We start from the raw sequence: 26,039 nt of genomic DNA on the forward strand, positions 1-26,039 counted from the left end.
TAAAACGGTAAAGGCTGTAGATAGACCATTGATAATAAAAGTCCCCATCAGCTGCCCGGATCCCCATATATACCGGGTCTCGGACCAGACGGCGATTAGTTGTCGAACCGAATCGCGACCCAAGTGGCCTGCGAAATACTTTAACCAATTTCAAGTTCCGGGGCCGTCGTGAAACCCTTGGAAAAGTGAGTGCTTCGGATATTACATAAGATTTATGGTTCTGATGAAATTTGATTTCTACAAAAAGAACCTTCAGATCCTGGCAAAAATGTATTTGCCAGCCTCTTTTAAGAATGATTTTGAACTTTCGGATTAAATATTTTTTAATATCTGCCAGATTGAAGTTTTAAAAACGTTTTCCTTATTTTGATTGTGTAAAATAACCATGATCATTTAAATATAATACATAAGTGCAATTGAATATTTTACTTTAATTGAATAAAAGTGGAAAAAAACTTATTGGACACCGAGAATTGTTCGCAGAATGTTAAACATTGTAATAATTTTCTTCAATCCATACTTTTTCCAGAAAAAATGTTCTCTCTGCGAGTGGCATTCCTTTTGACAGCCTGCCTGTCCTTAGTGGCAGCAGACACCCGCCCGTTGGTCCTGGATGATGTCCAGCCACCTGTCACCCTGGATACCGTGCTGGCTGACTACCGACTGGCCAGCCACATTCTTCCCGTGAGCTACAACATCACTCTGCGCCCGTACCTGCTGGAGTCCGATGGCGTCAAGCGCTTCACCTTCGACGGTGAGGTACACATCGAAGTGGTCCCAACGGAGAACACCACCTCGGTACACCTCCACGCGAAGAACCTCACCTTCTCGGTGAGCGAGTTCTGGGCCAAACCCGCTCAGGGAGTGGCTGCTCCGGCCGGAACGAACTTCAATTCCGTCAACGAGACCAACTCGGACACGGATATTGTGAAGCTGACCACTGCGGCTACTTTGACAGCGAACACTCCGTACATCCTTCACTTCGTTTACACGGGTCTCATGGAGGACGACATGCACGGATTCTACAAGAGCTACTACGTGGATGACAACAATGTTACTAAGTACGTAGATCCAAATTGCTAAAAAGATTCCTTCTTCAATAATCGCTTTCCAGATGGCTGGGATCCACCCAGTTCCAGACACACCACGCCCGCCGCGCCTTTCCCAGCTTCGATGAGCCCAAGTTCAAGGCCACCTTCAACATCACGCTGAAGCGCCACAGGACCTTCAACTCCGTCAGCAACACCCGTCTCATTGGATCCTACCCGAGCACTGAAGCGTAAGTTTTGTAGCATTTTCCTTCAAGCCAGCAACATTATCTGCATCCCAATCCTGAACAGTGGCTATTTTGAGGATGTGTTTGCGACCACACCCATTATGTCCACCTACCTGGTGGCCTTTATCATCTCCGAATTCGCCGCCCGCACGGACGACAAGTTCCGCGTCCTGGCCCGCCCCGAATACTATGCCCAGACCCAGTATCCTTACAATGTTGGTATCGAGATCCTGCAGAAGATGGGCGAGTACCTGAATTTGGACTACTACACCCTCGGAAACGACAAGATGGACATGGCAGCTATACCCGACTTCTCGGCCGGTGCCATGGAGAACTGGGGTCTTCTCACCTACAGGGAACGCAGTCTACTGGTGGACGAGTCCGCTACTACCCTGGCCTCCCGCCAGGCGATCGCCGCCGTGGTGGCCCACGAACAGGCCCACATGTGGTTCGGCGACCTGGTTACCTGCGAGTGGTGGAGCTACACCTGGCTGAACGAGGGATTCGCACGGTACTTCCAGTACTTCGGCACCGCCATGGCGGAGGACAAGTGGGATCTGGAGAACCAATTCGTTGTAGATCAGATCCAGTCTGTGATGGCCATGGACTCCACGAATGCCACCAATCCACTGACCGATCCAAACACTTATACCCCCGCCCATCTGAGCCGCATGTTCAATAGCATCTCCTACAACAAGGGCGCGACTTTCATTCGAATGATTAAACACACCATGGGCGAGACTGAGTTCCGATTAGCGCTGCAGAACTATCTTGTCAAAAAGTAAGTTGCTCTCGCCATTGATTTTATTCAATAATTTTAATTTATTATAAATGTAAATACCTAATTATTTAGCTCTTATAAGCCATCGCGTCCCGAGTACCTTCTGGCGGAATGGCAAAACACCTGGCCCAATTCCAGCTATAATGCCAGCTCTAAGGACATATTCGAAAGCTTCACCACCCAGGTGGGCTATCCCCTAATCAATGTTGCAGAGAATGGAAACGGCATCCGCTTCACACAGCAGCGGTTCCTCCTGAAGGAAAACGACGGCTCAAACGCCAGTCTGACATACACTGTGCCCATTTCTTACACCACCGATTTGGATGCCCAATTCACTAATGTTACTCCGAAATTCATCCTGGGACCCACCACTCCCGTGTTTGTAAACTTTAATCAGGCCCCTAAATGGATTATTGTGAACCTTCAGCAAACAGGTTATTACCGAGCAAACTACACGTATAGCCTCTGGCAAGCTATTCGTGAACAGTTGTTTACCGAGAACTGGGGCAAAATTCACGAGAACAACCGAGCCCAGGTGGTGGACGATCTCTTCAATCTAGCCAGGGCTGGACTCCTGCCCTACAACATTACTCTGAATATAATCGAATACCTGGAGACGGAGACCCATTACATCCCCTGGACATCCGCATTCAACGGATTCAGCTTCCTGACCATCCGTCTGGGTAACGACACCGCCAACTTTAACAGCTACATCCAATCCCTTACCCAGAAGGCCTACAACCAGCTTGGGTTCAATGAGACGGAGACGGACACTGCCTTAGACATCTACCTGCGCACCAAGGTCCTGTCCTGGGCCTGCCGATACGGCAGTGCCGACTGCATCAGTCGGGCCAAGACCTATTTCCAGTCCCTGTCCACCGTCCCCAAGAACATCCGCGCCACAGTCTACTGTGTGGGTCTGCGCGAGGGCGGTTCCACTGAGTTCGAGGCCCTCTACAATAAGTTTAAGGTCGAGACTGTGGCCACGGAGGAGACTCTGCTACAGAACTCTTTCGGCTGCGTGAAGACTCAGGCCCTCATTGAGCGAGTGTTCAACCTAATCCTTAGCGATGAGATCCGTCGCCAGGACAAGTCCTCGGTGCTGGCCACTCTCTACACTGAGAATAACGAGAATGTGAGCCCTGTGTTTGCCTTGGTCACCCAGAAGTTCGAGGAATTGGCTCAAGCGTAAGTTACCCTGTTTTCACTAATCTGGTTCCGTTCATTGATTTGAAATTTGTTTTTTTTAAACAGCATGGGGGGCTACTCCGCAGTGGCCACTGTTATCTCAAACATCGCCGCCCGCTTTACCACCGAACAACAGTACGCGGATCTCCAGACGTTCAACAAGAACAGTGGATCCAAGTTCGGAACCTCCCAGGCCACCCTCACTGCGGCGGAAGCCACCGTGGCCGAGAACTTGGAGTGGGCGCAGGCCAAGCTGGGCGTGTTCCGCAGCTACCTGGCTGGACGCAACGGAGGCACCATTGCGAGTGCCTTGAGTGCTCTGAGCCTTGTCCTGGTGGCTCTGGCTACCATCCTGCGCCATTAAGCAGAACTGAAGAGCGGGTGCAAGTGGGTCACGCGGGACCTCAAGCCCATAAAGCATTTGTACCTCGTAAAATAAAAAACTATAAAAACGTAGATAAGCCCGGAGTCGTATATTCAGAATATTGGCCAAATCGATCATGCCTAAGCTCAAACAGCCTTCTTGACAACCACTTTTACAATCTGATTAGTCCTATTACCTTTGGGGATGATTCAGTTCACAATCTTTACTGGATTTCATGGAGCTGAAGTGCGTATTTCCCAATCAATCATACAATCGTCGTAAAGCCATCGATTCGTATCATAGTTGAAAACTATTGTTCGAAATAAGTTAACAGAACTAAACTTTAGAATCCAAGATATCAGGATCATATTAGGTCATTTTGTGAGATGCCAAAACATCGGCACTAATTTTATTACTTCTCGGAATTTGTTCGATTCACCAGGCGTATTAGGTTCAAAATGGTGTTCCTACTCGCATAGCACTAAAAGGCTTATCACCTCCATATATCATTTTCTTCTTCCAAGTTTCTTCTTCCAACTGTGGTAAAAGTGGACTTTATACTTTTGGAGACCTAACAGGCGATATATTTTTAATAACGATTTATAATGGTCTTTAATCATTCCAAGAATGGGCATTATTTTATTTTGGCATGGTGACTCAGTTTTTACTCACTTTTGGAGAAACTTACAAGGATCAAACTATCACTTCTCCGAAGGAGTTTAGTTGAACTGAGACAAAGTTGAGCCATTTTTAAAAGCGTTACAAGTTTCTGATCTTTTATCATATGCTTCAAAAGCCCTCCTAAATCGAATTATGAGATGTATGTCTTGGTGCCCCATTATATCTCCAACCAACCACTTAATTTCACACGGTGATAAGTTGGTAAACATTTGTTGATAACAAATAACAGAGAGCGACCGGAGCGAGGTGTGATTCCCGCTTTAATCGCAAGCTGAATATATAATCTAATCATCAGAATTTTTTTCGCCACGGAGCGACGCTTTTATTTATTTACGCCTCCGATTTTGCCGATCTTTACAGTACTGGAAACACTGCCGGCATGACCAGTTCGCCATCCAGTTCTGTGGCCGTTTGGCCACTGGTTGTTTTGTTTATTTGCTCTGTTTTGGGCTTGGACTACAGGCTGGATGGTAGTGTTGTGCCATCCCACTATAACCTGACCATTGGGGTGCTCCGAGACTCTACCGACCCAACTCTTTTCGACGGCGAAGTGAGCATAACTGTGCGGGGGGTCGGACCCACGCCAATCGAAAATATCACCTTGCACGCAGATACGCTCGAGATATCGTCATGCCGTTTGGTGGACGTCGGCGGAGGCCCTACAGGTGGCTTGCTAGTGGAGGCCATTGATATCAGCCGGTTGATTTACGAGGCTGCCACACAACAGGTGACAGTTCCACTGACGCAGCCCCTTGAGGTGCGCAGGGACTATGCCCTGGAGTTCAAGTACACCGGGCGAATTCGATCAGACATGGCCGGATTGTTCTCCGCCAGCTATGTGGAGGCGGAGACGAACGCCACCAGGTGGCTGGCTCTCACCCAGATGCAGAGAATCAATGCTCGCTACGTGTTTCCCTGCTTCGACGAGCCCGCTCTAAAGGCCAAGTTCCAGCTTCAGATAGACAGACCAAATGGTTACCAGGCCATTGCTAACACCAAAGTGACGAAAACCACTCCATCGGGGTGAGCAGTTATTCCTTTGTGCGTTATGAAAGATAGTGTTAATTCTTTTTTCAGATCAAATCGGTTTATAGATAGTTTTGAAGAAACTCCGGCAATGTCCACTTATCTTCTGGCTTTCATGGTTGCCAGCTATACAGCTCGCGGAAATACAAGTGATTTCTCAGTTCTTTCCCGCCCTGAGTTCTACAACAACACAGAGTTCAGCTATGAGGTAGGCCAAAGGGTTATTCAGGCCTACAACACATTGTTTGCTCTTCCTTATGCCGAGCTGGGAAACGAGGTTCTGCAATATGCCAGTTCTCCTCGGTTTCCACACAACGGAATGGAAAATTGGGGTCTCATTATATACAGGTTTGTAAGCCAACTACAAAAATAAAGGCATGATATTTGACAGTAGAGTTTCTTCCCTGATAGTGATAATGTTCTGGTACGGATTCCCGGTTACACTGATGACTGGTCTGACAAAGAGTTCGCCATACGGATCATTGCCCATGAGACGTCCCACATGTGGTTTGGGGACAGTGTAACCTTCTCCTGGTGGAGTTACTTCTGGCTAAACGAAGCCTTTGCCCGTTACTACGAGTACTTTATGGCCCATCAGGTGAGATACTTTTGAAAAAATTTGGCTACGAATCTTACAACAGAATCCCTGAAGCTTTATCCGGAGTACCACCTGGACGAACAGTTTGTAGTCCGACAAATGCAATTAATCTTTGCAACGGATGCCAAGAACAGCACCCAACCCATGACTAGTCCCGAGTCAGAAATACAAACCCCCTCCCAGATTGCCTCCAAGTTCAGTGCCATCGCCTACGCGAAGGGAGCCTGCATTGTCAGGATGTGGAGGAATTGCATGGGAGAGGAAAACTTCAACGCTGCTATCCGGGATTATTTGAGACAATAGTAAGTTTGTGGTTGGTGGCTAAAGATCCGGTTCATGACTTTAAAAGCATTTGTATTTTAGCCAATCGTTCAACACAGAGCCTAGAAACTTGTTTTTCTATTTGTATGCGAACTGGCCTGCTAACCCGGCAGTGAATCTGGAGCACTTCTTTGCTGATTACACAGAGCAAGTCGGTTACCCCATGCTGATCGTGAACGTGACCCGTCAGAATCACATAGTCCATATCGGGCAGATGAGATTCCTCCTGAGCCCGGGGGATGGCAGCAATGCTACCCTCAAGTACACAGTGCCCATTACCTATGCTACGAACCTGGAGCCGAATTTTGAATACGTTACTCCCTCTTCCTACTTGCACAAAGTGGTAGATATACTCCAGTTGGAGTTTGATGATCCCATCGACTGGATTGTGCTAAATCTGCGTCAGTCCAACTACCAAAGGGTCCTCTACGACACAACCCTGATGGCCAATCTCCAAGTGGCTCTCAGTGCCCGGAATCATAGCGGGATTCCCGTCGAGAACCGCGCCCAAATGATCGATGATTTCTTTAACTTCGCCCGAGTGGGATATCTGGATTACTCCGAGGTGTTTGAGTTTCTGGAATACTTAAGTACCGAAGTGCACTATGTTCCTTGGTATGCCTTCTTCGAGAACCTCCAATTGGTGGCCAAGCGACTTACACCCGAGCAGTTGCCCAGTTTCCGGAGCTATCTCGAGGATAACGCAGAGGCTGTTTTTGAGAATTTGGGAGTGGATTGGAATGAAGCGGAAGACACTCCCTTGGACGTGGCCAATCGAAACAAGGTGGTTGCATGGCTATGCCGGTATCAGGCCAGAGGGTGCAGGGACCAGATCCACCATATGATCACTGCCTCTGAACCAAAGAAACCTACGCCGGACTACAGACAGACCTTTTACTGCGCCGGAAGTAGCCAGTTTTCCGGTTTAATGCAGGTTTGGAAGTTATTTTTGGAGGAAACCCGTCCCAGTGAGAAGAAACTTCTATGGACTGCCATGAGCTGCACCAGGGACTATGAAACGCACTACTACAAATTTATCCTGGAATATGCCACCACTGTGAAGATGAAAAAGGTAGGCATAGCCACTTTATACGAGGAGAATCCGGATTTGGTTGAGCCTATCTTTAAGATGATCACCGCGAATATTACTGAGCTGGCTCTAAGGTACGTTGGAGAGTTTTGTGAAAGAAAAGAAATGTTTTTAACAAATTGTTTCATATTGCAGCTTAAATAGCTGGTCGGATACAGCCGAGGTTCTCAGCGACATGGCAGAGTACTTTACCACCAGAGAACAGCAGCAGCTCTTTAAGGACTTCTACCAGAATAGCCAGCAGCTTTTCGGCCAGTCGGCCACGGTGCTGTCGAAGTCCTTGGATTCGGTGGAGGCCAATCTGCAGTGGGCCGAGCAACGACTTGGTCGTCTGGTGAACTTCCTGGCAAAGCGAAACAGCTCTAGTTCCGTTCAGGCCACTTCCTTACTTCTGCTGCTTTTGGCCAGTCTGGCTCTGATTGCTGTTAGTTATTAAGCTTGTGCATGGAGAAATAAAGAAAGATTGCGCCGCGGGGGAAATGCCCTTTTCGTGTTCGCAATTACTAGGCAAAACGGCAAAAAGGTTTTGGCCGGCTGCGAGCTTTATTAGGCCATAATTCACGCAGCCGAGGAGAGAGCCATTTCTGCGGCGTCCTCCGGCGCGGGTCGTTGGTATAAAGTTCCGAAGGCTGCTGCCGCCGACTTCCATTCCACGATGCTGCGCCACCTGCTCCGCCACGAGAACAACAAGCTCTTCGTCCTGATCCTGCTCTACTGCGTCCTGGTCAGTCTGCTGAAGCTTTGCTCCGCCCAGGCGGATAATGCGGTCTCTTCTTCTGACAATGGTAAACTACAGACAGTCTTGTTGCGTTGGAACACGGAGGGTTATTAGAGTCTTATCTTTATTCCAGATATCACGCATCTGGGGGACGACTGCCAGGTGACACCAGTGATACATGTCCTGCAGTATCCAGGCTGTGTGCCCAAGCCCATACCCTCGTTCGCCTGCGTGGGTCGCTGTGCCAGTTACATACAGGTCGAGTCTAGATATTTCTGTTGGGTACCATTTCATTTTAACCGAATCTTTTAGGTCTCCGGCAGCAAAATCTGGCAGATGGAGCGCTCGTGCATGTGCTGCCAGGAGTCCGGTGAACGTGAGGCCGCCGTCTCGCTTTTCTGCCCCAAGGTGAAGCCCGGCGAGCGGAAGTTCAAGAAGGTCCTGACCAAGGCGCCCCTGGAGTGCATGTGCCGACCCTGCACCTCCATCGAGGAGTCTGGAATTGTGCCCCAGGAAATCGCTGGCTATTCGGACGAGGGTCCTCTAAACAATCATTTCCGGCGTATTGCCCTGCAATAGATCACACGTCTCGGTCACATAACTATAAACTTTGAAATAAATTAAATTTGCCGTATTTGCTTGTCCACAGTGAGAATCGTAATGTTTTTTATATCTTGTTGGGGAGTAAGTAATGTCTTGTGCTGCTTTTCTCTGCTCCCAAGACCATCTTATACCTTTAAAAAGTAAAACTTTTGTAATAGGATTTAAATTTATTTGTCAACTAACAAATCTCATGTCATTTGCTACTAGTTCTCTAAAACGGTGTGTCGCCACCTCACCTAGAAATGTAGATGCATAACGAGCGAAAAACAAGGATAGTCTTTACACTTTAACTGGATCTAACGAATAGGAGTTTCTCGGCTATTACATAATCAATCCCCCTACAAGTACTCGACGATATCGCATTTTATGGATATATTCGGACAGCTCTGGCCCACAACACTGCGGCCCCGATAGTTGGGGCTCTTCTCGGTGAGCAGTTTCCGAAAGATGGGCAGGATTGCCGTCTCGCCCTCGAGGAGTTCTGTCTCGCTACTGGCCCCGAAGATGCTGCTGCTCTCGTGCTTGCCTCCGCGCTGCTTGCCCCTCTGCTTCTCCGCCGGCGCCACGTTCGGCGAGCTGTGGTGGTGGGCAGCGTACTGAATGTTTGAGTTGCGGCTCAGCTTCCGGGGCACAGCGCACTGCTCCGCCCTGATGATCTGCGGCGGAGGGTCCCGCTCCCGCTCGCTGTCCGTCTCGCTCTGGCAGACGGTGCCCTTTTGCGGCTTCGGCCGGTGCTTGTTTCGATTCTTCTCAGACACGGACCGCTGGATCGGCGAGGTGGTGTTGGGGTCGTAGGCCATGCCAATGCTGTGACCATGGTGCTCCGTGCAGCGCTGGGGACTGGCATAGTTCCGCGGCGATTGGCGCTGCTTGGCGTGGGAGAGCGTGTGTGTGTCCCAGAGGTCGCTCTGGGAGACCACGAAGTTGGACTTAAGAGCGGAGCCCATACTGGTGCGACGATGGTCGGAAGTAGTGGGAGCTAAAGGTACAAAGGAATGTCGATGAGTGAAAAGTCTCTAAAGTTAGTTTTAAAAACTTACTCTTCATCACCCCCGGAGTACTGGGCTTGGACACATGCGGGCACATGTTGCTCAGCTCGGACTGGGAGGTGGAAATGTTCGTGGAGGAGTTTCGGTGCGAACTACTGTACTTGGGCCTGGCCGTTGGTGTTTGACTGCCACTGTCGTAGTGCCGGGACGCGTTGGACTGGCGCCGCTCCCGGAGATTGGGGCAGTCCCCGCTCGTACTCCTTTTTCCGGCAGTGCTGGTTATGCTTCCAATATTGTCATCCGTTTGGGCCGACACCGAGTTTCGTTTCTCCAAATGGCGGTGATGCTGTTGCTGGTGCTGCTGTTGCTGCATTTGTTGGTGTTGCTGCTGCTGGTGTTGCTGTTGCATTTGCTGCTGCTGCTGCAGATGCTGTTGCAGCTGCTGCTGAATGGGTTGCATCATGGTGGCAGCTGGGCCATGAGAATGGTGTTCCACAATAGACTGTTTTTTCTTTTTCCTACAGAAAAGATTCATATTAGATATGGAAAATCAGATTTAGATCTAGTATCTTACGGAGGCAAGGAGGGAGCCACGGCAGTCGACTGTACAGATACGAAGGAGTTGTCCATATCCACGTGGGTGGAGGTTACGCTATCCACGGATGTCAGTTCAGTAACTTCTATGACAAATAACATGAACACATCGGTAGGGAAACCTCCTTCGTTCATAGCTTACCTGTAGTGCTTGGCATTTCCCTCCTCACCGGAGGAGCCGACAATCTGGCGATGTCATCGCTTAGGATGGGCTCAAGCTCACTTGCGCCGTTGGAGCCCCCACCTCCGGTGCAGGTTACGCCGTCAATCCACTTCCGAGCCTCCGGCCCTATTTTGCGGATCAGGGCCTGCAGCTCGTTCTCCTTTTCCATTAGAGCCTTGCGGAAGCGGCAGTTTGTGTTCTTCACATCCCGGAGGCGCTGCTCTAGCTCGCAAACGGAAGAGTCCCGCCGGTTTTTGGACATGGGCCTCAGAGTGGCTCGCACCCTCTTGTCCACCACACCCTGGGGATTTCTCTTCAGCTCCACCAGCTGAAAAATTGTACATTTTTGAATTTTTAAACGGAAATGTTTCAGCACTTTGGATACACATAGGAAAGCAAATCTACGGATAGAACAGATGGGGAAAATAGGCAGCAGCAAGCATATAGAAATCACTCTAGAAACTTGCCACTGTTTGAGGATAGAAAGGTTTTTGGAATTTCTAAGGTTATAGTTAGTCTGTAGTGTTTGGAGAACTGTTTTGAAATATCGAGTACTTGTTGTTTCTGTATTAAATGTAGCAAATGTGATGTAAAGTAACGACAATGAGGTCCGATCGGTGTGGTATATTATATAATCAAGCCGATCGGATCCTCACCAGACTGCAAAACAACAACAACGAGTTTACAATGTATAACAGCTACAAAAACTACAAAACTTCCTTACTACCAGTCTTACTTTCGGTACGAACACCAAACACAAAGTGGCTGTCGTACAAAAAATGATAAAAAACGAGAGTAAGACAAAAACTAAATCCTTGCGATCCGAAAGAACCAAAGATATAGCCGCTCCAGCCAAGCAGGTGATGAAAACATTGTAGACCGAGAAACCAATGTGCTTGGAATCGTTCAATGCGGGTATGGAAACATGGCGTGTTTCCCAGGCCAAAAATGCACCAAAGACCTAGAATATGTTAATTATATAGTAAAAGAGCCTAACATATAGTTGAAATAATGAGCTACCCACCAGTAGGAGGCCTTTGTAGGCATAGATAATGCTCACGAAAATGGTCATGTGCTCGGATTGACAGTATTCGTTTTCAGGAATCACCAAGACGTCATCAATGTTCTCATGGTGCTACAAAGTACACAGATATATATATTACATATTTATCGTAATCAAATGCAAGTAGTTACCCTCGGTTCCAACTGCTTCGTTTCTCTGTAGAAAGGATCCGCTATCTGCCAGGTGGTTATTATGGCTATGTCTATGGCCAGCAGGACACCCACAACCATAAACAGCTGATAGTCCTTTATTACTTTCTTGTTCAACTTCAGGTCGGTGAAAATAGAGTGGACTCTCCAGGTTTTCGAGAACATGGCACCAAAACTAAGACTGAAGCCTGCCATTAATATCCAGGCTCTGGCCGTGCAAATGTACGGAAAAGCAGCAACACTACTCAAGGTGGTGTCCAGACCCAGGAAAATAATGCTCAAATAGGTCAGCATACAGCCAACTATGATAAGGTTGTTCAGATGCGGGCTAGACATTTTGATATACCTAAAAAAAACCAATAAAAATTAATATTTTTTTATAATCATGGTAGAATATGTCACCTTTGGTTGCGGTACTTGATGTTGAAGGCCAGAAACACCGTGGCTATAATCACACCTATAACCGAAGCACTGGCCGATACTATGTAAATGGTGGGATTAACCTGGCTGTGTTCTATATAAATCAGAGTTCTGTCCTTGGGTGGGGTCTTGCCCACCCATCGAACAGGCTTGCCAAGACTCAGATCCAAATGCGATTTCTGGGAGTGGTATTCGCCAATTTTCTCCATTTGGCCCAACTGAAATTGGTTTATCAAAATGTTGGCCTTCCGCTCGTTATTGTAAAAGCGAACAGGTCCCTAAAATATATATTTAATTAATATCGTTTATGCAACTATGATTGCAAGCATACCGTCACTCCCTCGAAGGAGGTATTCCGCAGGGCCTCCAGAAATACACTCTCCCAGTCCTTGACGCGGTAGTCGAAGTGGCTCAGAAGATCTTCACGTTTCTCGGCCACATATTGTATAGCCAGAGCGGCTGCCCAGATTCCATCGTAGGTATACCCGTGAAACCGGGAGTACTCGGTGCCTCTCAGACGGTCGTATTCCACCAGGTATTCATCAGCAGTCTGTCCAACGATATTTCAAGACCAATTTCGATATGAAAATTTTATATACGTACAATTCCCGCCACTGTGATGTCGCCACTCGTGGACAGAGGCAGTAGATCCACCAGAATAGCGCCCTCCAGAGCCGTGGATATCTCTTCTACGGTGCATTCGCTGTCCTGGGTCACATTCCACCACTCGGTGGAGTACGTTGCCATGATTAGCCACTGGTAGGCTCGACCATACATATCCAGTCTGATAATGGGCAATAATTATTTTAAATTTCTTACTTCCCTCCAAGAAAAACCAACTCACTTGTAGGCCTCACAGAAGGCTTTCCTTGCAAAGTGCTCATTGAAGTTGCCCATAATGATTCTCACATCCTTTTCCCTTAACTTCTTCAAGGACTCGGCTACATCGTTTACAAAGCTCTGGGTCTCCACCACCTCCACCTCCATGGAATCCAAGTCGGCCACCATGTGATTATGGGGCAGGGAATACCGCGGCTCATTCTGGTACACAGTGCCTACCCGCGTCCAGTTGAATTCCTTGAGGAGAGCCAGGCGTGGCGCATTAAAGGCATTCTCGGAAGGGACCACCCGAAAGAAGTTTGGAAACGCATCCTTGGTGAACATAGGATGGGTGTCAGCGTAGCTGAGCTGGGTGAGATGCCAGTGCTTGCTGGCCTTGGCAATCGGATCAGTGACGTGGGTGCAGGCTGCTCCAAAGAGCATCACCTTGTTGGGACCAGAGTGCATCATGTCAAAGAAGGACTTTACACCCACGGCGGCATTGCACTGGAAAAGATGAAGAAAATAAATTGTGAATTACTATCCTAGAGCGATTAAATCCCCTAGTTACCACTCACCTGCGTGTCGTTCCACCACATGTGCAGTCTGTAGTTGGCCAATATCTTGCCGTGCTCGTTGACATGTCCCAGGGCCAGCTTTACGCTGGGCATAACCCCGCGACCAGTGTACGAGTTTTCCACGCCGTCCCCATACGGAAAGAAGCCAGCGATATAGACATCTGACCGCTTGGCAGTCCTGCCCCAGACGCTCTGGCCATTCGCGAAGATCAGCAGAACCAGGAAGAGCTGGCTGACGAGGGGCATCCAATTCGGTCGATGCATGTTGACCGCGTGGCCTGCAAAACAAGTCTGAACGTTAGCAAAGCAATTCGAGGACGTGAACTTGGAGTTGCAGCAGTGGGTGGGAAGGTGGCTTGCTGTGGGTGGTGGCTCTAAATGGGCGGAGGTGCCCGAGGCCTTCGCAGACAAGGCTGCGTCCAAGGAGGCGTGTATTTTGTTGAAAGTTCGCATGCAATTTGAAAAGGAACAAGGCTGAGGCCAGTTGCAGCGAAATTGCTTCAAATTACAGTCGCATTTGGTCATTAGAAAGTCATTTTCTATGCTTCAACGCCGCCATACATAATTTATCAGCCTCTCCAACCTTTTTACCAAACAATCACGGTCTTCTCACTAAAATCTCCACTTTTGTCACTTGGCATAACCCACCAGCTAAGTGTGTCCTACTCGGTGCAAATTATTTAACAATCGCTGCCATTTTTAAACGTTTTTATTAATTTTATTCTCCGAGCGATACTTTTGCCGTTGCGAGGGTCCGAAAAATTATGTATCCCCCCGACTTGACACTTGGCTGACAGGAGGAATCCGAGGGCGGAAGTGCGCATGTCCCCGAACCGAAAGCTTGACAGCTCCCTTGGCCTAGGACATCCACCCCCTCGGAAGGGGTGGGTAAGCGCACAAACAACCCGGAGCAGCAGGCAACAGGTGGATACATCAGCTGCTTGCCAGTTGGCGTTTGTTGTGGCCGTTGCCATGGCTTAGAGCCCAGTGGCCATTATCCAATTCAATGAAAGAAAATTTTCAGTATACAGAATGGAGGACTATGCACCAAGTCGTTATAAAATGCTCGAGAAAATCGGCGAGGGAGTCCATGGATGCGTGTTTAAGGCCATCGATTTGCAGCGCAACAAGGAGGTGGCCATCAAAAAGGTTGCACTGAAAAACAAATTCGGAAACATAGCCTTGAATACACTCAGGGAAATTAAGACTCTGCAGCTGTGCAAATCGGAATACGTAAGTTTACCTTTCACTCGATACATAAATTACAGTCATAATTTTCTACTAGATCTTGGATATTATTGACATATACCCGGATCTGACTGGACTCTCCTTGGTGTTGGAGTATCAACCAGACACCCTGTACAGTCGTTTGAAAAGCGAGGTGAATCCCTTAAGCCGCCAGCAGGTCCGGAAATTCGCCCACCAAATGTTCAAGGGTATCGCCTATCTCCATGAAGCCGGCCTCATGCACAGAGATATAAAGCCGGCAAACTTATTAATTTCGGATGCGGATATGTTGAAGATAGCCGATTTTGGTCTGGCTCGGTTGTACTTTCCCGACGAAGAATCGCGGTTGTATTCTCCCCAAGTGTCGACCAGGTGGTATCGAGCTCCAGAGATCCTCTGGGGTAGCCAGAAATATGGCACAGCAGTTGACATGTGGGCAGCTGGTCAGTGAATGCTTTCTTCTGTAAAGATACATATTTTAATAAGGCTGTTTTTAGGCTGCGTGGTGGCGGAGATGCTTCGAGGAGTTCCCTTGTTTGCGGGAACAACCGACATCGAGCAGTTGGCCATCATTATCCGGACCTTGGGAAGTCCCCGTCTGAATCAGTGGCCAGAGTTAACTTCACTGCCGGACTATAGTAAGATAAGGTGAGTGATGGCAAGTACATTACGTCGTCATGCGATTTTCATATCTTCATCCCGTTAGATTTCCAAACTCCGTGGGAATCCACTGGGACAACCTGTTCCCCAGCTGCACCCACGCCGTAGAAATCAATCTGGTGTCCAATCTTGTGGTATACAATCCCAAAAACAGATTAAAGGCCAGTGAGGTTAGTCACATGTTATTGTCAAGTGCTAGTATAATTTTGTTCTATTTTGCAGGCAGTGGAACACGATTACTTTCAGTAGCTTTATAATAAACGACTAATGTTTAAAAAAATGCGTTTATTTTGTCATTATTTTGCCCGCCCTCGTTTAAATGTTTCTTAGACCGGCATCACTGAGCTGACATCTGCCCAAGTAAAACTATTCCCACCCCAATTAAAAACGGAACTAGTTCCGACTTAAGGTTCCACCAGGAAAGTCGCTTCTGGGTTTGCTGATTACAATATGGTACTTTATTTCCTGATCGGATACGAATTGGCAGAGCTATGGCCATCGGAAGGAGCAAAAGTGGGGAAATTGGGAAAACGCACAATTTTATAGGGGTACCCCTAGGAAAAAAATCGAAAAATTAGAAAACGATGTTTACTTAATGTTTTAAGGCGAAGGCCATATCTTAGGAAATATTCATCCGATTCTTGAACGGAATACCTTAAACGATTTGTGGATCGAATCTCCATAAATCTGCATCAAAATCTGGGAACAAAATATTTTTAAGATTTTTTGTCAAATTTTCTGGGCTGTCCCCTTCAAAATGTGCAGAATGCATGGGGAGCCCCATATGACCCACTGCAAAGGCCATATCTTAGGAAATATTCATCCGATTCTTGAACGGAATACCTTAAACGATTTGTGGATCGATTCTCCATAAATCTGCATCAAAATCTGGGAACAAAATATTTTTAAGATTTTTTGTCAAATTTTCTGGGCTGTCCCCTTCAAAATGTGCAAAATGCATGGGGAGCCCCATATGACCCACTGCGAAGGCCATATCTTAGGAAATATTCATCCGATTCTTGAACGGAATACCTTAAACGATTTGTGGATCGATTCTCCATAAATCTGCATCAAAATCTGGGAACAAAATATTTTTAAGATTTTTTGTCAAATTTTCTGGGCTGTCCCCTTCAAAATGTGCAAAATGCATGGGGAGCCCCATATGACCCACTGCGAAGGCCATATCTTAGGAAATATTCATCCGATTCTTGAACGGAATACCTTAAACGATTTGTGGATCGATTCTCCATAAATCTGCATCAAAATCTGGGAACAAAATATTTGTAAGATTTTTTGTCAAATTTTCTGGGCTGTCCCCTTCAAAATGTGCAAAATGCATGGGGAGCCCCATATGACCCACTGCGAAGGCCATATCTTAGGAAATATTCATCCGATTCTTGAACGGAATACCTTAAACGATTTGTGGATCGATTCTTCATAAATCTGCATTAAAATCTGGGAACAAAATATTTTTAAGATTTTTTGTAAAATTTTCTGGGCTGTCCCCTTCAAAATGTGCAAAATGCATGGGGAGCCCCATATGACCCACTGCGAAGGCCATATCTTAGGAAATATTCATCCGATTCTTGAACGGAATACCTTAAGCGATTTGTGGATCGATTCTCCATAAATCTGCATCAAATTCTGGGAACAAAATATTTTTAAGATTTTTTGTCAAATTTTCTGGGCTGTCCCCTTCAAAATGTGCAGAATGCATGGGGAGCCCCATATGACCCACTGCGAAGGCCATATCGTAGGAAATATTCATCCGATTCTTGAACGGAATACCTTAAACGATTTGTGGATCGATTCTCCATAAATCTGCATCAAATTCTGGGAACAAAATATTTTTAAGATTTTTTGTCAAATTTTCTGGGCTGTCCCCTTCAAAATGTGCAGAATGCATGGGGAGCCCCATATGACCCACTGCGAAGGCCATATCGTAGGAAATATTCATCCGATTCTTGAACGGAATACCTTAAACGATTTGTGGATCGATTCTCCATAAATCTGCATCAAATTCTGGGAACAAAATATTTTTAAGATTTTTTGTCAAATTTTCTGGGCTGTCCCCTTCAAAATGTGCAGAATGCATGGGGAGCCCCATATGACCCACTGCGAAGGCCATATCTTAGGAAATATTCATCCGATTCTTGAACGGAATACCTTAAACGATTTGTGGATCGATTCTCCATAAATCTGAATCAAAATCTGGGAACAAAATATTTTTAAGATTTTTTGTCAAATTTTCTGGGCTGTCCCCTTCAAAATGTGCAGAATGCATGGGGAGCCCCATATGACCCACTGCGTAGGCCATATCTTAGGAAATATTCATCCGATTCTTGAACGGAATACCTTAAACGATTTGTGGATCGATTCTCCATAAATCTGCATCAAAATCTGGGAACAAAATATTTTTAAGATTTTTTGTCAAATTTTCTGGGCTGTCCCCTTCAAAATGTGCAAAATGCATGGGGAGCCCCATATGACCCACTGCGCAGGCCATATCTTAGGAAATATTCATCCGATTCTTGAGTGGAATACTTTAAACGATTTGAGGATCGATTCTTCATAAACCTGCATCAAAATCTGGGAACAAAATATTTTTAAGATTTTTTGTCAAATTTTCTGGGCTGTCCCCTTCAAAATGTGCAAAATGCATGGGGAGCCCCATATGACCCACTGCGAAGGCCATATCTTAGGAAATATTCATCCGATTCTTGAACGGAATACCTTAAACGATTTGTGGATCGATTCTCCATAAATCTGCATCAAAATCTGGGAACAAAATATTTTTAAGATTTTTTGTCAAATTTTCTGGGCTGTCCCCTTCAAAATGTGCAAAATGCATGGGGAGCCCCATATGACCCACTGCGAAGGCCATATCTTAGGAAATATTCATCCGATTCTTGAACGGAATACCTTAAACGATTTGTGGATCGATTCTTCATAAATCTGCATCAAAATCTGGGAACAAAATATTTTTAAGATTTTTTGTAAAATTTTCTGGGCTGTCCCCTTCAAAATGTGCAAAATGCATGGGGAGCCCCATATGACCCACTGCGAAGGCCATATCTTAGGAAATATTCATCCGATTCTTGAACGGAATACCTTAAACGATTTGTGGATCGATTCTCCATAAACCTGCATCAAATTCTGGGAACAAAATATTTGTAAGATTTTTTGTCAAATTTTCTGGGCTGTCCCCTTCAAAATGTGCAGAATGCATGGGGAGCCCCATATGACCCACTGCGAAGGCCATATCGTAGGAAATATTCATCCGATTCTTGAACGGAATACCTTAAACGATTTGTGGATCGATTCTCCATAAATCTGCATCAAATTCTGGGAACAAAATATTTTTAAGATTTTTTGTCAAATTTTCTGGGCTGTCCCCTTCAAAATGTGCAGAATGCATGGGGAGCCCCATATGACCCACTGCGAAGGCCATATATTAGGAAATATTCATCCGATTCTTGAACGGAATACCTTGAACGATTTGTGGATCGATTCTCCATAAATCTGCATCAAAATCTGGGAACAAAATATTTTTAAGATTTTTTGTCAAATTTTCTGGGCTGTCCCCTTCAAAATGTGCAAAATGCATGGGGAGCCCCATATGACCCACTGCGCAGGCCATATCTTAGGAAATATTCATCCGATTCTTGAGTGGAATACTTTAAACGATTTGTGGATCGATTCTTCATAAACCTGCATCAAAATCTGGGAACAAAATATTTTTAAGATTTTTTGTCAAATTTTCTGGGCTGTCCCCTTCAAAATGTGCAAAATGCATGGGGAGCCCCATATGACCCACTGCGAAGGCCATATCTTAGGAAATATTCATCCGATTCTTGAACGGAATACCTTAAACGATTTGTGGATCGATTCTTCATAAATCTGCATCAAAATCTGGGAACAAAATATTTTTAAGATTTTTTGTCAAATTTTCTGGGCTGTCCCCTTCAAAATGTGCAAAATGCATGGGGAGCCCCATATGACCCACTGCGAAGGCCATATCTTAGGAAATATTCATCCGATTCTTGAACGGAATACCTTAAACGATTTGTGGATCGATTCTCCATAAATCTGCATCAAAATCTGGGAACAAAATATTTTTAAGATTTTTTGTCAAATTTTCTGGGCAGTCCCCTTCAAAATGTGCAGATTGCATGGGGAGCCCCATATGACCCACTGCGAAGGCCATATCTTAGGAAATATTCATCCGATTCTTGAACGGAATACCTTAAACGATTTGTGGATCGATTCTCCATAAATCTGCATCAAAATCTGGGAACAAAATATTTTTAAGATTTTTTGTCAAATTTTCTGGGCTGTCCCCTTCAAAATGTGCAGAATGCATGGGGAGCCCCATATGACCCACTGCAAAGGCCATATCTTAGGAAATATTCATCCGATTCTTGAACGGAATACCTTAAACGATTTGTGGATCGATTCTCCATAAATCTGCATCAAAATCTGGGAACAAAATATTTTTAAGATTTTTTGTCAAATTTTCTGGGCTGTCCCCTTCAAAATGTGCAAAATGCATGGGGAGCCCCATATGACCCACTGCGAAGGCCATATCTTAGGAAATATTCATCCGATTCTTGAACGGAATACCTTAAACGATTTGTGGATCGATTCTCCATAAATCTGCATCAAAATCTGGGAACAAAATATTTTTAAGATTTTTTGTCAAATTTTCTGGGCTGTCCCCTTCAAAATGTGCAGAATGCATGGGGAGCCCCATATGACCCACTGCAAAGGCCATATCTTAGGAAATATTCATCCGATTCTTGAACGGAATACCTTAAACGATTTGTGGATCGATTCTCCATAAATCTGCATCAAAATCTGGGAACAAAATATTTTTAAGATTTTTTGTCAAATTTTCTGGGCTGTCCCCTTCAAAATGTGCAAAATGCATGGGGAGCCCCATATGACCCACTGCGAAGGCCATATCTTAGGAAATATTCATCCGATTCTTGAACGGAATACCTTAAACGATTTGTGGATCGATTCTTCATAAATCTGCATCAAAATCTGGGAACAACATATTTTTAAGATTTTTTGTCAAATTTTCTGGGCTGTACCCTACAAAATACCCTTCAATGTACCCTGAAAAAATTTTGCCCACTGAGCCTTTTTCCTTAAATCCGCCACTGATTTGCTGATTACAAAATGGTACTTTATTTCCAGATCGGATATTATTCGGCAGAGCCATGGCCATCGCAGGAGCAAAAGTGGGGAAATTGGGAAAAACCATAATTTTATTTGGGTACCGCTAGGATCCTTGTCGTTTTGAAAAGAATATCCATCGTAGAATTTATAAATTTCTGAACATGAATACTTACCACTTTCTTCAAACCTACCAAGTTGTAAGTAGAAGAGGTGTAAAATGGCAACAAAATGGGGTACTTCAATTAAAATATTTTTAATTATTTCATGTTCTAGTATAGTAATAAGGCGATCTTATGAGCTAATTGGCTTAAATGCAAGTCAGTGTCAAAGAAGGCACTTATGAATTAAACTACCTAAAACTATCACAGGCAAAACATTAACTACGCACTAGAAGACTAAGACTACAACTATGCATCTAGGAACTATTGATCCTTGGCTACCGTAAAACCGCACAGAAAAACAAATGAAATGAAAAATGAAAACCGATCTTCATCTCTTGTTGCCAATTTAAGTGTGTACCTTAGGAATTTCGTATCTTCCCTTCGTATCTTTGGCAACTTCTACTCGAATTTAACTAAGATTTTAGGATTCTTAAGATCTGTGGCCTGCAAGAACTTCTTTTAAATATAAACTTTCCATGATGGGACATTTATGTTATTTCTGTACGATTTGATCACCGGATTGGATGGCTCTGCGGCATGTTGAGCTCCCAGAGTTTCATATTGTTGTCAAGAACTTCGTGGAACCAGCTCTCCTTCTTCGGCTGCTCCCGGAAAACGGGATTCAGCGCCTTAAGGTCAAGCTGCAGGATGGCGTCGTTGCCGAGTAGCTGATCCAGGGATCGCAGTAGGGTGCTGTTTCCGTGGATCTTTAGAAGTGTTTGGTACTTGATGACGTAGTACTCGTACTGCAGCTTCCTCTTGGCCCAGCGCTCCACGGTGGCGTTGCCGCTGGCAGATCGGATCTGCCCCAGATGCTCAGCAAACCATGGGGCAAAGTAGTTGTATAGGTCAAGTTTGGATAGGGCGTTCAGGCCCTTGCTCTTAATCCGCTCCTTAATCATGCGGTAGTTCCTGCGGCTGAACACGAAGACTTGGTACAGCGAGTTCCCTGTTGTGTAGGAATTCACGTAGTGAGTGCCAATATTTTCTATGAAGGTCATTGCGGAGGTAAGGTTGCCTATCTCTAGCTGATCTATTTGTGTCTTTACTTCCGGTACCACGTCCTGGTGCACGGGAATCGCTGACTTCAGACGACCAGTTTCTCGGAAACGCACTACTCTGACCAGAACGTAAGAGTAGTCTCCTTGAATGAAGGAGGTGTTAATGCCCAGCTTTTTGGCTGCGTTCTCCGGGAACCAACCACCCGTAAACGCCTCCCAGGGTTTGTCCATTCTCTCGATGGAAAAGTCACGGAAATAGGCCTGAAACAACTGCCGTCGATTCTCACAGAACTCCATGTGAAAGTCGCCATGGAAGATTCCAGGCGTAGTGTCCTCATGACTTTCCGCCAGGCCGCTGAGGTTCTACAAGGAAACCCATTAATTGATTTTGAAAGAGGGTTAGTGTTATTCCAGAACCTTACCTTGTATACATTTTTGGTGGGCTCCTTAAAGACCCAACGTTCACTCTCCGCCATGTCGTTTGAGGGTATCACCCTCATTGAGATGCTGAGGTAGCCGTATCGCAGGAATATATTGATGGCCTTGCCGATCCTTAGCTGGGATTCGCGACTGCCGGGAGATCCACTGGCCAGGAGCACCAGTGTGACAAGCCAGAACAGACCCGGCCGCGGGCTGGGGCTCGGGCGCGGGCTCATAGCTTTTTAGCATGCAAAAGAAAACTGAAATAAAAAAAAAAATATTTGCTTAAAAAAAATGTATGTTGTCTTTGCAAATGCGAGTAAAACAAAGATCCGCAAGCTAAGCTAAACTTTTGCCATAAACTGAATAAAAAACCTTACAGAACAAAAATTAAATTCTAATCATTTTAAATCATCGTTGAAGATGTCTACTTCAAAAAAATAGTAAAATTAATATAATTTCCATTTAGTAACAAGCTTCAGGAAAAACTAGTTTCTAACAATCACGGTGTGAACGAGAAAAGTGGTGTTTAGAATTAAATATATTCCTATTTGAGTTGATAGCTTCAAATTAAATGGTTGCATGTGCACATTGGAGTAAAATTTAGCAACAATTTAAAAGTACATATGTTATAATACGAAATTCATAAAAAAGGGTAAAAGCCCGACAATGACTACACTAAACAAAAACTAATTGCTATTCACTAAAACGCGTGACAAAACAAGTTAAAAGCAACTTTTCCGGACGTCTATAACAAGCCATTTTTCATTCAACAATTAATGTGTAAACGTACCATTTGGACCAATTTCCAAATAATTTGGTCTAGACTCTACTCAAGAGATTAACTTCAAATACCGATCGTCCAACTACATCAGAGTTTACTGTTCAGCTATAATTGCAGGGCCGTCGAGTTTGCTTTTAGCTACGTAGCCTATAAGCCGGGTGATAATTTATGCGGGCTCTAATTGACCCTGAACCTTCGGTAGTGCTGAACTTGAACCGTTGAGCTGCGAGTAAATCCGAGCTGAGCCGAGTTGGGTTCAGTAAAGGCCAGCTGGCGGACTGGCTGACGATGAGCAGCTTATTCTACGATCGCCTTAAGTGGCTGCAATTATCCCCCAAAGAGGCTTGGGTCATAAACAGCGCTACAAAGTAAAGCCATCAAAATTGGTTCGGTTGTCTTGAAGTTTGACTTGCAAATTATTTCCTAAACATAAACGAAAAAAATCATTTTGCATGCCTCGTAACCGTTTTTTTTCTTGTTGGCCCACTCGGCTGCAGACCGGTTTATCCGTTCGCCAATTTTTCACCAGAGATTATGGCCAAGCGAGGAAGCCGCAAACACACAAAACACAACACACGGCCAGCACTGGCCGAATGCAAGTCAGAAATTAGCCCGGGCCAGTAGACATTCTAACAACATGGCGAGGCAACTTTTAATTCGAGCCGTTATCAGCCCCAGCGACGTGTTTGGCCGACCAAAAAATAAATACGAATAAATAGATACAAAAACAGAGAAAAAATAACAAAATGTACACAAAGGTTAGCCGGGTGTTAGCCACGTTCGTGAGTCACACCTGTCGCACTAATTCGAGGCAGTCGAGCGCAACGGTAGCCAAACGGCAGCCGTCGAAAAACAGCCATTATGACACTCCAATTGTTAACAATTTAAGTGAACCATAATATCTGGGCGACGTCTAACCTGTCTGGCGGGAAAAAAAACTATATGTGCGACAGGAAGTGAAACCCTGAATAGAACAAAGGTTGAAAAAATGAATTCCATTCATCTCCCTTTATCGCGATAAGCGATTATATGACAATTAATAAAGGCACACCTCGGATGCTTGGATTCCAGGAATCCGGCAGTCATTGCATATTTTATAGACTCTGTATACTATATACAGAGAATAGTGTTTCACTATCAGCAGTTATGGTGGCATCAAACTTGGCCCCAAGCGCTGGACCTTACAGATAATAGAGCCGCGCTTAAATCCCCCTCTCAAGGCAGCCCACAGCATTCAAAATTCTAGCAAACATTTATTACCTCTAATAAGCTGCTTAGAGCGATCCATGGCAAGTGAGGGCACCAATTGCCAAACTTTAGCCGTAAAGCCAGAGCGCCACTTGAGAGGCACATGTTATGTGACATAATGATAGTTAGTATTGGGGGTATTTACAATAGCGGACGCATAACCTTGTGCAAAAGACCCAAAACAAAAATAAATGCCGCAAACCGGAGTTCGAGATGAAGAAGACGGATTGAATCAAAAATTCAATGTGCGCACTCGGACTCCAAAACCAAAGGCAACTTAAATCAGCTCGTTCAACTGTGACTCCCACTGCACAGAGAGAAAAGTGGTTTGATTTGTCTGACAAAAGAAGGCTCAGAGTATAAGATTATGCACCTGTCAAGGAAGAGCTGTCTCTCAAATCTTAAATACCTAGGTCTAATCTTAATTCCGCTTTGCAAGACATTTTCTCTCTGTGTATTTGTAGACTGCTAGACTGAAGCTCAGCCAATTGGAGATTCTTTATGCGCATTTTATGAGCCTTCTGTGGTCCGGTGGCTTCTGGACGAAGGGCACACCACTTTAGTGGGTATGTGAGACAGAAGGGGCATAAGGTCTGCAGTTTATAAGCCGCGCTTAATTTTATGCTTGCCCCGGTGGTGTAGCCTCTTTGGGTTTCCTTGAGCGGTGTTAAACAAAAGTTGTCTGACTGCGACCGAGACTGAGACTGAGACTGCGGCTGCTGCTATTTTCGGTTTTGCTTAGTTATTTCTTATTTACCTGGTCGAGAACTCGAATTGAAATTGACGTAACCGAAAAATCCACGATCGGATCGACAGAAGCTCACAGACGTATCTGCGAGATGCGCCAAGACTGAGACTCGGGTCTCTACAGCAGCTCTGGAACGATGTCTTATCACTTGGTCGGTGGCACTTGTTATGGAAATTGTAAATTATATTTCGTAGCCGCGAAGCTTGTGGGTCAGAGGTTGCCGCATGGCGCCCTCGAGTGATAAGAGAATGGCTAAATTTAGACTGGGTATCGAGTTGCGATTGTGCTCCGCTATTGGGTTTCCGAAACACCAGACACTCGTACACTTTCAAGTGCCCAAACTAGCACCAAAACACACCGCACACACACCGAGCACACACTGTGACGTGATGTGCCTTCAATTGCAATCACAAAGCCGGAATCTGAGGCCGAAAACGCAACCGCATCTAAAGCACCTTACGCTCCACGAAACGCGAGCAGCTCGAACAGCACAACCTAACCTCCGGCAGCTCGACTTTGCTGTGACCACAGCCGACCATACATACTTATACTTATAGCTTCAGATACTTGTATCTGGCGATGCGGCCAGATACGATTCGAGTATAAGGCGGCGAGCTCGAAGTCGCGCTCAGTTATCCGTTATCCATGGCCCGGTTCGTTCGTGCATTACCGGTTCGTAGAGAAAAAACTGGCTGTGGCTATCAAAACTCGATCGCCGGAGAGCCAGCCGATCAGCGATCCACCAGCAACTAGTGTTGCAGTCGACCGGCAACATGTTGCTGCTGCTGCAGCTGTTGCTGCTGAAATGTTGCTGTCTTTAAAGCGCAGTTCAATGACCGGAAATGGAAGTGGTTCTACTCCTCCAACTCGAACGGTTATGGCTAGGGCCAATGCTAATGTCCGACAGCCTGGCACCAATACCTATTGTTGACATCTGCCGCCCCGGGGGGACTCTGTTCTTCCGCTTATTAAAATTTCCCAGCACGTTTCTGGAGGCGGCTCCACGAAGTGATTGCAGTTCGTAGTTTGCGCAAGACCTAAACAAAGCCCAGAATGTTGTAATCAAAAACTTTTGGTACTTGGACCAAAAGCCAAACACCAGAAACACAAAAAGTGATAAAAAGCCAAAATAAAAACGAAAGTATCAAATTCGCATTGCCTTGAAAATAAGCAAACAAATTTGGG

General features: G+C 45.5%; 6 protein-coding genes across 10 annotated transcripts; 4 read left to right on the top strand and 2 right to left on the bottom strand.

Moving 5' to 3' along the window:
- Positions 1-86: 86 nt before the first annotated feature.
- LOC108129204 (membrane alanyl aminopeptidase-like) lies at positions 87-3,700 on the top strand. The gene is made up of 6 exons (XM_043212070.1): positions 87-185; positions 530-1,061; positions 1,115-1,279; positions 1,341-2,057; positions 2,130-3,245; positions 3,312-3,700. The coding sequence occupies exons 2-6, from the start codon at positions 535-537 to the stop codon at positions 3,607-3,609; spliced, it is 2,823 nt and encodes a 940-aa protein (XP_043068005.1). The 5' UTR covers positions 87-185; positions 530-534; the 3' UTR covers positions 3,610-3,700.
- A 938-nt stretch (positions 3,701-4,638) lies between these two features.
- Positions 4,639-7,847, top strand: LOC108129957 (aminopeptidase N). Its single transcript, XM_017248272.3, has 6 exons — positions 4,639-5,313; positions 5,368-5,664; positions 5,728-5,914; positions 5,969-6,216; positions 6,278-7,399; positions 7,461-7,847. Exons 1-6 carry the CDS (start codon positions 4,670-4,672, stop codon positions 7,759-7,761), a joined length of 2,799 nt encoding a protein of 932 aa, XP_017103761.2. The 5' UTR covers positions 4,639-4,669; the 3' UTR covers positions 7,762-7,847.
- A 118-nt stretch (positions 7,848-7,965) lies between these two features.
- On the top strand, positions 7,966-8,677 carry Burs (Cuticle-tanning hormone bursicon). The gene is made up of 3 exons (XM_017248273.3): positions 7,966-8,110; positions 8,177-8,301; positions 8,356-8,677. The coding sequence occupies exons 1-3, from the start codon at positions 7,981-7,983 to the stop codon at positions 8,620-8,622; spliced, it is 522 nt and encodes a 173-aa protein (XP_017103762.1). The 5' UTR covers positions 7,966-7,980; the 3' UTR covers positions 8,623-8,677.
- Positions 8,678-8,811: 134 nt separating this feature from the next.
- GABA-B-R2 (gamma-aminobutyric acid type B receptor subunit 2) lies at positions 8,812-14,166 on the bottom strand. 4 transcript variants are annotated; one of them, XM_070281622.1, is made up of 13 exons: positions 14,070-14,166; positions 13,422-13,699; positions 12,869-13,350; positions 12,628-12,808; positions 12,356-12,574; positions 12,007-12,302; positions 11,587-11,950; positions 11,417-11,527; positions 11,117-11,353; positions 10,372-10,720; positions 10,210-10,312; positions 9,687-10,153; positions 8,812-9,625 (listed from the first exon to the last, which is right to left on the bottom strand). In XM_070281622.1, the coding sequence occupies exons 2-13, from the start codon at positions 13,683-13,685 to the stop codon at positions 8,985-8,987; spliced, it is 3,714 nt and encodes a 1,237-aa protein (XP_070137723.1). In that variant the 5' UTR covers positions 13,686-13,699; positions 14,070-14,166; the 3' UTR covers positions 8,812-8,984. The 4 variants fall into 4 exon arrangements, with proteins under 4 accessions (XP_070137723.1, XP_070137722.1, XP_070137724.1 ...); XM_070281621.1 differs by having other exon boundaries at positions 10,210-10,315; XM_070281623.1 differs by having other exon boundaries at positions 8,813-9,625; positions 11,129-11,353.
- A 287-nt stretch (positions 14,167-14,453) lies between these two features.
- LOC108129203 (cyclin-dependent kinase 20) lies at positions 14,454-15,573 on the top strand. Its single transcript, XM_017247159.2, has 5 exons — positions 14,454-14,654; positions 14,707-15,091; positions 15,146-15,296; positions 15,355-15,478; positions 15,531-15,573. Exons 1-5 carry the CDS (start codon positions 14,454-14,456, stop codon positions 15,555-15,557), a joined length of 888 nt encoding a protein of 295 aa, XP_017102648.1. The 3' UTR covers positions 15,558-15,573.
- Positions 15,574-20,729: 5,156 nt separating this feature from the next.
- On the bottom strand, positions 20,730-25,920 carry tsl (membrane-attack complex domain containing protein torso-like). 2 transcript variants are annotated; one of them, XM_017247661.3, is made up of 3 exons: positions 24,864-25,920; positions 22,077-22,334; positions 20,730-22,017 (listed from the first exon to the last, which is right to left on the bottom strand). In XM_017247661.3, exons 2-3 carry the CDS (start codon positions 22,308-22,310, stop codon positions 21,166-21,168), a joined length of 1,086 nt encoding a protein of 361 aa, XP_017103150.1. In that variant the 5' UTR covers positions 22,311-22,334; positions 24,864-25,920; the 3' UTR covers positions 20,730-21,165. The 2 variants fall into 2 exon arrangements, with proteins under 2 accessions (XP_017103150.1, XP_070136815.1); XM_070280714.1 differs by lacking the exon at positions 24,864-25,920 and adding an exon at positions 22,868-23,219.
- Positions 25,921-26,039: the final 119 nt, after the last annotated feature.

The sequence above is a fragment of the Drosophila bipectinata genome, chromosome 3R, assembly GCF_030179905.1.
Source record: "Drosophila bipectinata strain 14024-0381.07 chromosome 3R, DbipHiC1v2, whole genome shotgun sequence".
Classification (NCBI taxonomy): domain Eukaryota; kingdom Metazoa; phylum Arthropoda; class Insecta; order Diptera; family Drosophilidae; genus Drosophila; species Drosophila bipectinata.